This window comes from Haliotis rufescens, unplaced genomic scaffold (genome assembly GCF_023055435.1).
Source record: "Haliotis rufescens isolate VD_foot unplaced genomic scaffold, xgHalRufe1.0.p SCAF_21, whole genome shotgun sequence".
Taxonomy (NCBI): Eukaryota; Metazoa; Mollusca; class Gastropoda; order Lepetellida; family Haliotidae; genus Haliotis; species Haliotis rufescens.
Genome location: NW_025963902.1, coordinates 6,465,044 through 6,481,068, shown reverse-complemented (window position 1 = coordinate 6,481,068; position 16,025 = coordinate 6,465,044). Strand labels below are relative to the sequence as shown.

The window sequence follows — 16,025 nt, the reverse complement described above, 5'->3', positions numbered from 1 at the left end:
AACCCGGAGAAGCGCCCGTACGATGGGGTACAAGATCGACAGGGTTGTTGTTGTGGTGTGGTTCTAAAAATAGAAATAGGCGTGGGGGTGGTGGTGGGGGTGGTGAAGGGAGGGAGGGGGAGGGGAGAAGGGGTGGGAGGGTCGTCAAAGCAAAGGAGGAAAAGCTGTCTTTCGGGAGAGATGGGTGGCCCTGAAAAGGGCCGTTTTGATGTTTACATGGTTGTGCATCCCACGGTACAAAGGCACGGAGGAGCTTTCATGTCGCGTCTGACAGGACACCTACTGGTGTGCGTTAACCGACGCACGTAGGTGTCCTTCAGTACAGTCCCGCAGTAGACGCACTCGAAAGTTCCATCCCGTACCCTTGTACCCTGGGCATAGACGGGCAGGCCCCCATGGCACCGGGCACATTGCCACGCTGGAGACCATGGTGGTGGGGGTGATGGTAATGATTCTTTCCACCCGGGCAAAGGTTGTGCCACTGTAGCAATTTCTACATCCCAGTTTTCTTTCAGGGGGTAGTTGTTGCCGGTGTTGTTGCTGTTGCTGTTGTTGCTGCTCATCATGATACTTTTCTTTTCAATCAATTTTACAAGTGACACTGACCCACTCGAATCCACGCTTGTTTTATAGGAGAGGCACTGACACCCTGCCTCCCGGTTGGTTCGTTCCGGGGCCTGGTCCGCACCTCGGTTTTCCAAAACGGACCGACCCCTGTGTTTCTTTTCCATAGGAAATGGATTTTACCATGGGAGAGAAAGCACAACCCCGGTTCGACCAATCAGAGCCCCGCCTGGTCCGAGCGCCGCTTCTGATTGGTTGATCATCCAGGCTTCGGATTGGTCCGATTTCGATCCGGTTTTTTTTTCTTCTTGGGTAGCCTTGGTATTTTTTGAGGTAGACGGTCGTCTGAATGCTAAAGGAAGGTGGACCTTCCTAGGTAGACATGAACGTGGGAATGCCTACGCGATGTACGTGGTGACACCCCCCATGCCAATCGGAATGTCATGTGTGCGTGTGTGTGTGTGTGTGTATGTCTTCAAACAGACGTTGACGTTGATGCATAGAATAACGTGTGGTCAGTCAAAACGTGGTGTCCTGTGTGTGTATCGAGTCGTGTCGTAGTGAGATGAATAGAGAAAGATCGATACACCTACGTGACGTTTGCACGCGTCATGGACTTCGTGTCGCGATGTGAACGTCATGGTTGTACTTTGTGTGTTGTCATGCAAACGTCGTACCCTGTGCGTGTTTTCAAATTATTATTATTATTATTATTATTTAAGGATACCGAGGTGTTGACACTCGTGTAGGTCGACAGGCGTACTGTGACGCGTGTGTTCATGCACACGTGATGTTTGACGCGGTGTACTACGTGTCTCTATGGATCTATGGATCTAACTCTATTTATATTTATTTATATCTATGTATTGTATTTTAGACGTGTGCCTCCAAGAGGTCTAGGGGGAGGATGTGGGTTCTTTGTTTTGGAGAGGCAGAGGGTTTAGCAAAGCAAAGGAGGAAAGTTGTCTTTTGGGTGAGATGGGTGGCCCTGAAAAGGGCCGTTTTGGGGAAGAAAAACTTTTCTGCTGCTGCTGTCCACTTGGGGGTTCCAACCAAGAAAAGAAAAACATTTGAACGGGAACTTGAACGGGAACTTGAACGGGAACGCAGGACACGGGAAACGTCCTCCTAGGCAGCCGGCCGTGTTACGTCATTCGTGTACCTCTGTTTCTCTTCGCAGAGATAGTGCAGTTGTAGCTTCTTCTGGTGTTTCACCAACCCGGTTAGCTTGAGGTAGTCGCAGTCTGGGGACCACTTGTGATGTGCCGCCCAAGGATCGTCGTGGGGTGCCCATTGTCTCAGCCGCACCCCACATTGGAAACAGCACACCCCATCGGCACCCTGAGTGTAGACAAAGCCCGCATGGGCCATCTCTTCAGCAGTCTGATACATTTGCGTGGGCCACGTCTCAAACGAAGCGAGCCTTCTTTCAAAGCGTAGATAATAGTGCGATGGTGTTTGACTGAGCAGTGACACCGCCTCCTCGGCATGACTCTTACTCCAGTATCCATGAGGTTCTGCACTATCCATCACCGCATCTTCGCCACGCGTTGTCGTCGTCGTCGTACCACTCTTCTTTGTTTCAGCCATTCTAGATGATTTTATGTCACATACACTGACCCACTCGAATCCACGCTTGTTTTATAGGGGAAGAAACGGATCGAAACTCACTGCTTCCTGGTTGGTCCAAAACGCAGCGCACCGATTGGTTCGTTCCGGGGCCTGGTCCGCACCTCGGTTTTCTAAAACGACCCGACCTCTGTGTTTCTTTTCCATAGGAAATGGATTTTACCATGGGAGAGAAAGCACAACTCGGTTCGGGTGCTGTCTTCTGATTGGTCGTTGCTGTCTTCTGATTGGTCGACCATCCAGGCTTCGGATTGGTCCGATTTCGATCCTGTTTTGGGGAAGGGTTGTCCATCCCTCAGACGTTCAGCACCTCTTAGAGTACAGACGTTCATCAGACACACACCGTTATCATGACGAGCAACCAAAGTACACCCTATCGTTTGGAGAGGAAAGATATCACCCGCTCCAGACGGCTAAGAACTGCTAATCATACTTATCGTTTGACTTTCAACCCAGACTACTTGGACACCGTACCACCGGAACGCGTCCCCATGGAACTGCCAGCTTTATTTGACAGGGTGATCGATGACTTTTATGAACAGATATCAGGTCAGAAGGGAGATCGTATTGGTCTAGGTATCGATCATCCCGCTTTGAACACCCCCATACGGATTCTCTTTCGACGTTTTGAAGATCTCCATGGGCTCGATATTTTGCAAGCCGTGGAAAAAGTCCAACAGTCCAACAAAGACCTGAACATCGATGCCACCATGGATGTGACCTTAGTACACGTCGCAGATCCCAACAGGCTAGGATCGGGCAGTGGCCCTCTCCGACTGAAAAACGTGATTGGACTCGAAGCTTTTTTAACACGCAAAAAGTGCATCGTACGGATCAACAACCAAGATCAATCCTGTTTGGCACGGGCCCTGGTGGTGGCACAGCATTATGCCCACCAGCCTCACCCTCTGACCCCAGCATGGACCGCCCAGCGAAAGAGACTGACGAGAACGGATCGCGTCGACGTTCAAGGCATACGGGCACGGGCCTTGTGTCGAAGCCTTGGCCTGCCCGAAGGCCCCTGTCGGGGTCTGGACGACCTCGCACGCGTGGGACGGGCCTTGGCCCCCCTGCATTATCAACTGAAAGTCTACAGTCAAGAGGTGGGTCAGAGACTGTTGTACAAGTGTGATGAGACTCCACCCCACGCCACCGTGCTGCATCTCTACCATCATGATCAGCACTACGATGTCATCACTTCCATGCCCGCTTTTTATGGCTCTAACCATTACTGCGAACGCTGTGACAAACGTTACGACCATCCCGAAAAACATCCCTGCACCAAGGAATACCGCTGTCACCGCTGCTTCTACTCTAGTTATTGCGGACCCCAGGAAGAGCACGGGATCCCTTGCTTGACATGTCAAGGTTGGTTCCCCAATCCAACGTGTTACACCCGGCATCTCCAGTCACCGTCAGAGGGAAAACCCAGCGTCTGTCAATCGATTCACAGGTGCCCGAACTGTTTTCAGCTGGTCCGCGTCTTGGAGACCCCCATGGTTCACCACGCGTGCTTCGACGAAGATCATCCCTGCTTGGTGTGCCGAGAACCCATGACCCCAGATCATCGCTGTTACATGACGCCTCTCCGTGAAGAAAACGAGGAGGAGGGGGAGGAGGGGGAGGAAGCGGAGAAGGAGGAGGAGGGGGAAGAGGAACAACATCCCCTACGAGACCATGTTCAATACGCCTTCTACGATTTTGAATGCATGCAAGACACGGGGGAACACATTCCAAATTTGTGCGTGGTGCAACTAGGATGTGGACGATGCATCAGTGAAGTGAGCAAGAACTTGTGCGAACACTGTCCATGGAGAGAAGAAGGGTATGGTCCCAGCCGTGAGATCGTGTTTCGAGGCCCCACCACGCGACATGATGTGTGTGTGTGGTTGACCACGTTGTCTGAAATACCCAAGAAGAAGCCCCACCCAGAGGAAGAGGAGGGCAGCACACGCAAGGGGACGACAGCTCACCTGGGGAAAAAAAGAAAACGGGATGACACCCCCTCAAGAAAGCACGCTTCCAAACGACAGGCATCACCCCAGCAGGAGGGGGAGGAGGAGGTGGAAGAGGGGGAGGAGATGGAAGAGGGGGAAGAGGGGGAAGAGGTCATGGAAGTGGAGAAAACGAAGCCAAAGAACAAGAACACCTCCTGCCATACAGTCCCGAAGGAGGATCGCATTTATGTGATGGCCCATAATGCACGATCCTATGATTTACACTTAGTCCTGAAGGGTCTGTCCCCCCTCCTGGTGACACTCCCCACCAAGATCCGACATGGCCAACAAATTTTGCAAATGACCCTGGGACGGTTATGTTTCGAAGACAGCTTAAATTTCATCCCTTACCCCCTGAAAGCCTTTCCCAAGAGCTTTGGGCTGAAAGAAATGAAGAAAGGGTACTTTCCACACTTTTTTAATACGAGAGTCAACCAAACCTACAGAGGTCCCTATCCACCAGCCGTCACGTACGATCCCGATGGCATGTCTCCCGCAGAACGCACAGCCTTCCTCCAGTGGCATACCCAAAAAGTGCAAGAAGGAGCCTTGTTCGACTTACAAGGAGAACTTTTAACCTACTGCCAAAGCGATGTGGACATTTTGAGACGGGGATGCGCCGACTTCCGACAGAACGCCATTCACTCGGTGGGCATGGATCCCTTTGTGGAAGTGATGACAGCTGCAGCGTTCACCATCAAATCCTTCCGAAAACACGACCTGAAACCCAATACCATCGCCATTCTCCCACCTCAAGGCTACCAACCCAAGAGAAACTATTCTCAGGCCTGTATGCACTGGCTCCACTATCTGATGGAAACGGATCCCCATCTGCACCTCCAGCACGCCAGGAATGGCGGTGAAAAAGAGTTCACGTGTGGAGGGGGTCAACATCGGTACACCGTGGATGGCTACGATCCAGCGACAGGCACCGTCTACGAATTCCTGGGCTGTTTCTGGCATGGGTGCCAGACCTGTCACAAGACCCAACGTGGAGAACTGCATCCCGTCCTGGGCTCGTCGTTGGGAGCCCGTTACACCGACACCCACTACCGCTTGAGTCTCTTGAGTCAACACCCTGAGGTGAAACGGATCGTCACCCTGTGGGAGCACGAGTTTACGAAAATGCAACGGGAGGACTCCGCTCTACGTGCTTTCTTGCAGGGACCCCGCTGTATCCACGTCCCCGGGCCGCTCAACCCTCGCGACGCCTTCTATGGAGGACGCACCAATGCGACGCGATTATGCTACGAAGCCCAAGAAGGTGAAACCATCAAGTACATCGATATTTGTTCCCTTTACCCCTACATTTGTAAGACCGGAGCGTTTCCCACGGGACACCCGACCCTTCTCCATCAACCCCCTGTGGACACGTTGTTTGAACTGAAAGGCCTGATCCAATGCCGTGTCTTACCCCCGAAACGACTTTACCATCCGCTACTGCCTTACAGATCGGGTGGCAAACTGCTCTGTCCTTTGTGCCGCACGTGTGCCGACACCCGGTCAGACTCCCCCTGCGAGCACACGGACGAAGAGAGGTCATGGGTGGGGACGTACGCCACCGTAGAACTCCAGGAAGCCGTGAAGAAGTATGACTACCGGGTGCTTCAGATCTACGACGTTTGGCATTTTGACACCTTTGCACAGCATGACCCCGACACCCAGCAAGTGGGACTCTTTGACACTTACATCGATCGACATTTCAAGGAGAAGCTCGAAGCCAGCGGATACCCCGAAGGATGTACGGATCACGACGCGTACATCCAGGAGATCTACGACAAAGAAGGCATTGGGTTGGACAAGGACCGCATCGAAAAAAATCCAGGACGTCGCACGATTGCCAAGATGCAACTGAATTCGCTCTGGGGCAAGTTTGGGCAACGGGTAGACTACAGTCAGAACGTGTATATGAACGATCCTGTACAGTACTTTGCCTTGTGGAGGGATGAACGCAATACCATCGAGGATGTGGTCGTGGTCAACGAACACATGGTGGAAGTGACCTATACCCAGCAGAAAGAATTCCAAACCCCTCATTCTCATTTCAACGTCGCCATCGCTGCTTGGGTCACCGCCCAAGCACGTCTCAAGCTGTACGAGACCCTTGCCCTGGTGGACCGCAGGGTCTTGTACTTTGACACGGACAGCGTCATTTACATTCATCGACCCCACAACGCGAATCCAGATCTGGGTCATTCGTTGGGTGAGTTTACGGATGAACTGGACGGAAACACCATCAAGACGTTTGTGTCGGGAGGCCCCAAAAACTATGGCTACGAGTTAATGAACCCCAGACCCGATGGAACGCGCACGACCTGCAAAGTGCGAGGGTTCACTTTGAATTACCGAAACCAACGCCATCTCAACTTTGACACCATGAAAGGACTGATACTGGGACAACGGCCTGGGAAAGAGGAGGAGAAAATCAGTTTGGATTACCCTCATCAGATCATTCGAAAAGGCCCTCGGCACGAAAACGCACTCGTGACCCGACCCACCCGAAAAGACTATCGTACCGTGTACGACAAGCGACGCATCGTCTACGACGACATCACAGGGCTACCTGTAGACACGCTCCCCTTTGGGTACAGAGACGACTTTCACTAAAAATTTTCATGACAGCGGATCGAAACTGAATCGACATGGACCCCTACAGAAAAAAACGGATCGAAATCGGACCAATCCGAAGCCTGGATGATCGACCAATCAGAGGCCGCGCTCGAACCAGGGTGGCCTCTGATTGGTCGAACCGAGGTTGTGCTTTCTCTCTCACGCTACAAGCCTAACCCTATGGAAAAGAAACACAAGGGTCGATCCAGTTCGGAAAACCAAGGTGAAAGTCAGGCCCCGGAACGGGCCAATCAGAAAGCAGGACCTCCGTGGCTTTTAATACGACCGACGCTCTCTGGTCATCACTTTTCACTGAACGGACCAAGCAACAACATCGTCCCCTCTGATTGATGTTCCTCACGTTGTGTTGGTTGTTGGTGTTTTATCTGGAAGAAACGCGTGTTTGGAGAGAGTACCATCAAGTGTTGACGTGCCTCCGTGAAGACTTGGAAAGAAACAACAACAACAACAACAACGAACAGAACATCCGGACAACATCATGTCGAAACGGTTGAATGACAAGACACGAAGCGACATGAGTGGCCAAGGAAGCAGTGGAGAGGGGAACGGTAACATGACTGCTGAACTGTGGGGTGAAGTGTACGACTTGCTGTGTTTAAAGATGAAGACCGACGACGCGTACGCCAAGTTACGTGCGAAGGGCGACAACCTGATGTGCGACCAGATACGTTCAAAGATGAGGAAGCTGACTGAACCCGAGAAAGGCACATCGAAGAAGACGATCAAGAAGATCCAGAAGAAAAAGACACGCAAACCCACAGCCGTGGTGACCCCCACAGCAACGGCAACACTCCCCATGCCCCTGTGACGATGGCGACGGGTGACCTCGATGATCATGAAGCGCTCAAGATGGCCACTCTCCCTTCCATGGATCTGGACACGCTTCCCCTGCTCGAGGCTTCTTGGTCACCAGCATCCCCGGAAGAGGTTCATGTCTACTCCTCAGGTACGCCCATGGTTTGCGACGATGATGATGATGATGACAACGTTGACCTGGATCCTTATGGAGAAGCTCAACTCACTCCCCTACAAAGCGAATGTCGTGTTTGCCGACACAACAACATGTTAAGATACATCAGTTGCAACAGCGGGCAAGTGATGTGTCATGCCTGTGAGCTGGAGCTCATAGACTGTACTTGTAGTATGTTGACCTATGACAGCATAGTGACACATGATGACATGCCTATCGCATCTGAGGATCACATCTTATGGTGATCCTCCTCTTCACTCGAAGAACTTTGTCAACACGTCAGCTGCAACCGTGATCAAGTGATGTGTCATGTCTGTTTCAGGGAGGCCATAGACTGTACGTGTTGAACGGTTGGGGCCTCTCACAGGTTTGAGGGAGGACCCCCTCTTAGGGACTTGAAGATGGAAGAGCTTGAAGATGGAAGAGGAAAACGTTGTCGCGTTATTGTTGTTGTTGTTGTTGTGGCGGTGGTTGTAGGGACATGCAAAGCACTCCCTCCTCCATTGACTTTTCGTATTTCCATTGTATCGGGTTGTGATTGGTTTTTTTCATGATTAAACAGTGATTGATTGAACTGACTCTTTGTGTCTTGATTGATCTCAACTCCAATAGAGTGCCGAACCGAGGGTAGAGGTTGAGTTGAGATGTCGTTGACGTCGTCTGTCTGTCCGTCTGTCTGTCTGTCTGTCTGTCTGTGCCTCTGTCATGTCAGTGCACACCAAAGTGTAACATTAAAATAAAAATAGATAAAAGAGAAATGCCATGCTTGAAAGATCAGCTGCCTGGTGTCAGTCATTCCAGGACGCATCCATCCCCACACCCCTCCCCGTGTGCCATGTCATGTCATGGATCATGTCATGGATCATGCCTTGTGTCCGTCAACCCAAACACAGGATGACGTCACGTGATGAGGTGGAGGAGGTGGAGAGTTTCATAAAAGCTAAAGTCATGACCTTCCGTTGAAGGGTGTAGGGTGGAGAGTTTCATAAAAGCTAAAGTCATGACCTTCCGTTGAAGGGTGTAGGGTGGAGAGTTTCATAAAAGCAGGCGAACCCTCAGACCTTCTTTCAGTGAAGTCACCGTCATCATGGAGCAAAGACGTTCTATGAATGCCATGTCATCCTCCCGAGATGTCGTCACAGATTCCGAGTGGGTGTCTGAAAAGGCGAGAGAACAAGAAGCGAGAAAACGTTCACTCTTGATGGACGACACACTCTTGATGGACGACAGGTGTCGACTCGGTGACGTTCTGGAGAGACCTTTTCCTTCTTACACCTTGTGTCAACCTTCTCATCCCCACTATGATTCATTTCAAGAACGTCTGAGGTCTTTTAAAACGTGGCCTCAACAGATGACCCAGACCCCTTATGACATGGCCATGGCTGGCTATTTCTATCCAGGACGAGGGGACTGTGTGACCTGTTATTGCTGCGGTGTGGCACTCCGCCAATGGGAAGCCACAGACCAACCCTGGAAAGAACATCTGAAGCATGCCAAAGTCCCCTGCGAATACTTGTGTGTGTTTTGTCCTGATGGAGAAGTGAACGAAAAATACAGACGTTTGGTGTCCCAAGAAGCACGGAAACGAAGAGTCGAGTGTCTTGTTCACCCCAAGTGACAACGTTTCTTTTCTTTTTTTTTCAAAGTGGTCAGACGTTCCTACCCTCGCGGTCACCCCATCCCTCGTGTTCACAAAAATCACAGGGATGTCCCCCCTCATCCTGTGACTTTTGTTTTGTGGTGTTGGTTCATGTGATCAGGGGGATTAAATTTTTTGTTAAAAACTCATAGTCGTGTTATGTTGTCTGTAGGATGAAGAAAAAACAAAACAGGATCGAAATGCACATCCCGATAAAAACCGGATCGAAATCGGACCAATCCGAAGCCTGGGTGGTCGACCAATCAGAAGCGGCGCTCGGACCAGGCGGGGCTCTGATTGGCCGAACCGGGGTTGTGCTTTCTCTCCCATGGTAAAATCCATTTCCTATGGAAAAGAAACACAGGGGTCGGTCCGTTTTGGAAAACCGAGGTGCGGGCCAGGCCCCGGAACGAACCAATCGGGGGGCGCGGCCTGGGGAACCAATCAGGAAGCAGGGTGTCAGTGCCTCTCCTATAAAAACAAAACAAGAGCGAAGCCACTCACACACACTGCATTCTATGAAACCCATCATGTCAACTCGATACAGTTGTAGGATGTGCCAGACCGACAGTCACAGTTACCTGTACTGCCCTGAAGTGACATGTACCGAGTGCCACACTCAAGGTCACCGTCACTATGTCTGTCCGAAGCTGAACAGTCAAGAGAAGCAGGAGAAGCAGGAGAAGCAGTACCAGGGCCCCTGTTACAACTGTGAAGCCCTGGGTCATTTCGCTGCAGATTGCCCAGAACCCCGTCGAAAGAAGACTCCCCATCGCCTGGACCGCTGTTACAACTGTGGAGCCCTGGGTCATTTCGCTGCAGATTGCCCAGAACCCAGTCGAAAGAAAACGTTAGCAACACCGTCCACGTCGACATCCGTGGCATCCGTGGCAACCGTGACCCCCGTGGCCCCCGTGACACCCGTGACACCCGTGGCACAAGTGCTTCATCTCATCGAAGACATGCATTCCGATGTCCTCGACCTAAAAGAATGTCTCACACAACTCCGGGTAGGCATCACACCTCGTCTAGAGAAAAGAAAACGGAACAGGTCCCCCTCACGAAAACACGTTTCAAAGCGCCGACGACACCTTCCGTCCGAGGATGAGATGGAAGTAGAGGATGGAGAAGTGAAATCCTCTGAACAAAGTGACTAACGCCTGGGTCATGCTGCCCCACTGTTTTTACCCGTTTCCCATCGTTTGCAGTTTTTCCAGTGTTCCAGTGTTCCTGCCGTTTCCAGTTTCCAGTTTCCAGTTTGTTTTCCAACGGCCCTTTTCAGGGCCACCCATCTCTCCCGAAAGACAGCTTTTCCTCCTTTGCTTTGACGACCCTCCCACCCCTTCTCCCCTCCCCCTCCCTCCCTCCCTTCACCACCCCCACCACCACCCCCACGCCTATTTCTATGTTTAGAACCACACCACAACAACAACCCTGTCGATCTTGTTCCCCCTCGTACGGGCGCTTCTCCGGGTTTTCCCCCCATCCCCGGACACGGAAGCGACGCCCTCTTGCATGCGTGCGCCACCGGACACGGATGCGACGCCATCTTGCATGCGCGCGCCACCGGACACGGATGCGACGCCATCTTGCAGGCGTGCGCCACCGGAAACGGAAGCGACGCCATCTTGGATGCGCGTGCAGGTATCCCATCATGCACTGTGCAGGTCACGTGACCGGAAACGGATGTGCCGCCATCTTGGTCCCAGAATCTGGAGCGGTCCCAGAATCCCGAGCGGTCCTAGACCGATGCAGGTTACTACTGATGAGTCTTGACAGCCACAAGTAAAAGCTCACGTTCTGCAACACGTTCCTACAACTGAACAACCTGGATGACATGTTATTCGTAAAGAAAAATGAATCTGTTGGTGGTTCTATGAAAATTGAAATATTGTGGGACAATCTGGGAAACTGATTTTTGTCTGAGAATGTAACTTGAATCTAAAGCGCCAATTCCCTGGTGTTCACTAAGATCATAACAGAGTGGTCACTTTCCTAAATATGTTTCCACAAGAACACCACCAATAACAACTAGGGCTGGGACAATACACAATTTGATGAATATGATGTGAACCATGATAACATACCTGGTACTGTAGATGTGTTTCCACTTTCAACACACTATACTATACTTCTCATGCTCGTCTAAAAAGAAATATTAATCAAAACAGGAACTCGGTTACTTCATTTTTGCTCAGCTTTTAATTTGTCTATTTATAATGGCCGTTGTGGTACTGATTCAGAAATTGGGTGTTCATTATGATCACGTGACAACTCTCCTGCCGAGGATGTAACCAAACGGGACAACTTACTTTCCGATGATATTTTGGACATGTGTGACTCCTTTCCAAAATTAATACTATCAGATATTGACAAAGCAATTTATTTACTGATGTTATTTGTAATGATGCAAACAGACAGTATGATACGATCTTGAAATACATTTAAGGTATGGTGAGGTGAAATGTGGTTTAAGATTAATGCACGTACATAGCGACGTGCATGTACGTGTGTGTGTTTGTGTGGCTGCTTGTTCTAGTCCAGACTGATGCCGATTTATAGTGCTAGCTCACTGAGATACCATGCCGCAGTTTAACATGAATACCCAACTCAGACACAGTATACTGACTCCGAGCCGACCAGTTCTTGTTTTAGTCCCTTAATGCCGAGCGCCAGACAGGGTAACAACAAGTACCATCTTTTAACGTCTTTTGGTATGATGCGGCTGGGGATCGAACCCCGGACCCTCCGCTCTCCGGACGGACGCTCTACCATTAGACCACGGAGGCGGTCTCAAAGAGAATGAAACCAGCTCGTGATGGAACATATCGTTTCACATCTTTACACAGACCCACCATGACAGTTATATGCTGTGGGTCACGTACTACTAATATATATATATATATATACGGGAAACTGTCATTCTGCTTCTTAGTATGAATATGTAACTGTTTGAAAGTAAACAGACATAAACCCTTTTATATGCAGGATCTCTTACTTGTTTTAGGAGCGGTCGGGTAGCCTAGTGGTTAAAGCGTTCTCTCATCACGCGGAAGACCAGGGTTCGATTCCCGTCATGGGTACAATGTGTGAGGCCCATTTCTGGTGTCCCCCGCCTTGATATTGCTGGAATATTGCTAAAAGCGGTGAAAAAAACATACTCACTCACTTACTCACTTAATTGTTTTAAATTCTCAGAAAGAAAATACCCCGGAAACAAAGGCCACGACTCGATTGCATATTGTCCACATACAGGATAAAGTTGATACAATTACATGTATATTAGGTCCGCACAAATGCTTATCATTATCAGGTATGTTACATAGGCAACTGTGTATGGAAGACAATGTGTTGGAACTAACCATTGATGTTTCGTCAAATACACCCTCGTCACCAGTGACAAATACTCTCAGTGGACCAACCAGCATGGCCATCTCCTTCATAAGTTTCATTATGTCATTCATGACTTTTCTTGTCTTTGGTGAGGGAATGCAATCTTTCAGCGTGATTGTTATTGACCATGCAAGGATATTTCATGTGTGCAAGTACTGTTCACCAGCAGCTAAGTTTATGTTCCTGGAAACTTGTGAACCCTTTCATGATGGTCCTGTTGCATATGGTTTGGCAACTTGTGTCTGCCTCTTGTGATCTGATGTTGATGGGAGAAGTGCGATTTAATTCAACTGCATTGTAACACACATACTGCCGTCTCGAGTGCACTTATTAAGCATTGGTTATCTAGATTTTGCCATGGTAACGCATTCTGATTTTCTGCAAATTTATCTCTAGGGCAGGTATGGTGTCATTTCGTTTCTGTTAAATTTCACATTCATGTCAATGTGGCAAAAAAAGCATTAACATTTAAAATATTGATACTGTTTGGTTTTTCGAGTGTGAATCCTCATGTGATTCTGCAGGTGACATGATTGTGTAAATGTTTTCCCACATCCAACACACTCAAGGTTTGATTCCACTGTGAGTCTTCATGTGTTTTTGCAGGTTACCTGTCTCTGTAAATCTTTTTCCGCATTCACCACACTGATAAGGCTTGAGGCCACTGTGAATCCTCATGTGTTTCTGCAGGTTACCGGACTCCGTAAATTCTTTCCGGCATTGAACACACTGATAAGGCTTGATTCCACTGTGAATCCTCATGTGTTTCTGAAGGTGACCTGACTCTGTAAATTCTTTCCCACATTCAACACACTGATAAGGCTTGGTTCCACTGTGAATCCTCATGTGTGATTGCAGGTGACATGATTGTGTAAATGTTTTCCCACATTCAACACACTCATAAGGTTTGATTCCACTGTGAATCCTCATGTGTGATTGCAGGTGACATGCTCGTGTAAACTCCTTCCCACATTCAACACACTGATAAGGCTTGATTCCACTGTGATTCTTCATGTGTTTTTGCAGGTTACCTGACTCTGTAAATCGTTTTCCGCATTCACCACACTGATAAGGCTGGATTCCACTGTGAATCCGCATGTGTTTTTGCAGGTTACCTGACTCTGTAAATTCTTTCCCACATTCAACGCACTGATAAGGCTTGGTTCCACTGTGAATCCTCATGTGTTTCTTTAGATAGGGTAATCTTGCAAATTCTTTCCCACATTCAACACACTGATAAGGCTGGATTCCACTGTGTTTCTTGAGATAACCTGTTTCCAACAATTCTCTTTCACATGTGTTAGTAACAGAGCCTGGATTCTGTGGTGGGCTTTGTACTTCCATTATTAACTTGTGGATGTTATGGTGTTCACTGAAAACATAAAAGAGTTGTCACTTTCTTTTATCGTGTTAATGCATTTCCTAAAGAAGTTTCTACAAGAACACCACCAATAACAATTATAATCCCCGCAACTTGAAATAGAATCCCGAAATGTCCTGGTGACTAATTAAACAAGACAGCAGCATGTGTACTTATACTTATAAAGTGGACGAGAAGCGGTGGGCTAGCTGAACGCCTAGGTTCGATTCTCCACATGGGTACATTGTGTAAAGCCAAATTCTTGTGTTTCTTACTGTAATGAAAAAAATTGCAAATAAATATCCATGTTCGGGAGAATAAACGTCATCATTGAGGTCTGATGATGAAGTCACAATCAGACAGAGAATCGACAATCAGGTGACTGCGAGGGGCTATATTTAGTAGTTGTGGAGTGTATACATACATTACCAGCACGAACTAAAAACAAACACACGTGCACAGGTTGTAATTAAAGTGCTCTTGAACAATTTCAGTGTTCAATATGACTGTTTTGTAATAAAACGTGGTGACCATAGATCCAGTTACATATCTATCTTCAGAGCTTCGGCACAATTTCAGATTTCATCCCCGATAGACAAACAACATGACAGATCACAACAGTAAAGGCAAATTAGTACTGCCGCACGTAACTCCTACAATAATAGGGAGGGAATGAGTAGGGTTTAACGCCGCTTTTTACAGTATTTCAGTTATATCACGGCGTGTCAGTTTAATGTCGGAGCAAAGCCCGATGTAAGGCAGGTGTCAGATGTTTACCACTTTGGTGAAACCCACGAGCACGGTGCTGACTAACCTAGAAACATAATCGGGGAGAGCCGGGATTCGAACCAACAATCATTTGCTTCTGGCGTGCCCAAGGGACAACTGTGTTGTGGAAAACGACTAGGTGGTAATAAAATATAAAACAAACTCTCAACAGTGTCTGCTTTGTCCTGTCGTCCCTAAATGTTGAATGTTTTTGTGCTAACGAACCGGTGAGCTTCGGAAGTCATTTGACTATATTTAGGCTATATTTAACAGGGTAAACAGGTCTTTGGCGTGACGAGCGAACACTTTAACCACTAGGCTTCTCCAAAAGAGACCAAAAGAGAAGAGCAACCTTTGAATGTCTTTCAGAGTGTGTTAATTCTGTGCATGATGTTGTCATTGGTAGAATGCACAAAAGGAAAAAGTAATCAACCTATTCTGTCCCAACCAACTGTCATCTGAAGTCTGGCTGCCCAACATGAAAAGTTTATAGCCTCATAGCTTTCAAAGCCTCAAATAACATTAATATTATATGCAAGAATCAATACATTAATTGTTTGATCAAATAACATGGTTTAAGGGACACATGAAACGTTTGCTTGTTTGTTTAAGACCACACTCAGCAATATTCCAGACGGTGGTCTGTAAATAATCAGTCTAGACCATACAATCCAGTGATTGGACATAAAAATGTCACATACAAGGACAGTATGTTAACTGAGAAAGAAATCTGCCAAAACATCCATCAGTACTATCCACTTTTGGCTTGACTAAAACTTGAAGACATGTCTATTCCTCTTTTGTACTGGACTCCAAAGCTCCATAAAAATATGTACAGAATAAGATATATTGGTGGGTTAAGCAAATGTACCACCAAATCTCTGTCTCAAGAGTAACCATAATCCTTAGCACAATCAAGGAAGGGCTTTACTTATATTCACAGAATGTATTTGAGACATGTGAATAAATAATATGTGGATTCTCAAAAACTCAAAGGATTTGCTTGACCAAGTTCAGTTTTGTTAAAACATTTGATTTTTCAACTCTATACACCACTATCCCATATTGATCAAG

At 48.3% G+C, this 16,025-nt stretch overlaps 1 protein-coding gene and 1 long non-coding RNA gene across 2 annotated transcripts in view; one reads left to right on the top strand and one right to left on the bottom strand.

Moving 5' to 3' along the window:
- Positions 1 to 16,025, bottom strand: part of LOC124118473 (zinc finger protein 420-like) — a 67,012-nt gene that overhangs the window by 24,566 nt on the left and 26,421 nt on the right. Inside the window, exon 3 of the mRNA XM_048401312.1 lies at positions 14,121 to 14,195. Within this exon, the coding sequence (XP_048257269.1) occupies positions 14,121 to 14,167 (47 nt within the window). The 5' untranslated portion in view covers positions 14,168 to 14,195. The remainder of the gene's footprint in view (positions 1 to 14,120; positions 14,196 to 16,025) is intronic.
- On the top strand, positions 7,626 to 8,365 carry LOC124144744. The gene is made up of 2 exons (XR_007222571.1): positions 7,626 to 7,767; positions 8,114 to 8,365. It is a non-coding gene; the product is annotated as an uncharacterized LOC124144744 (long non-coding RNA).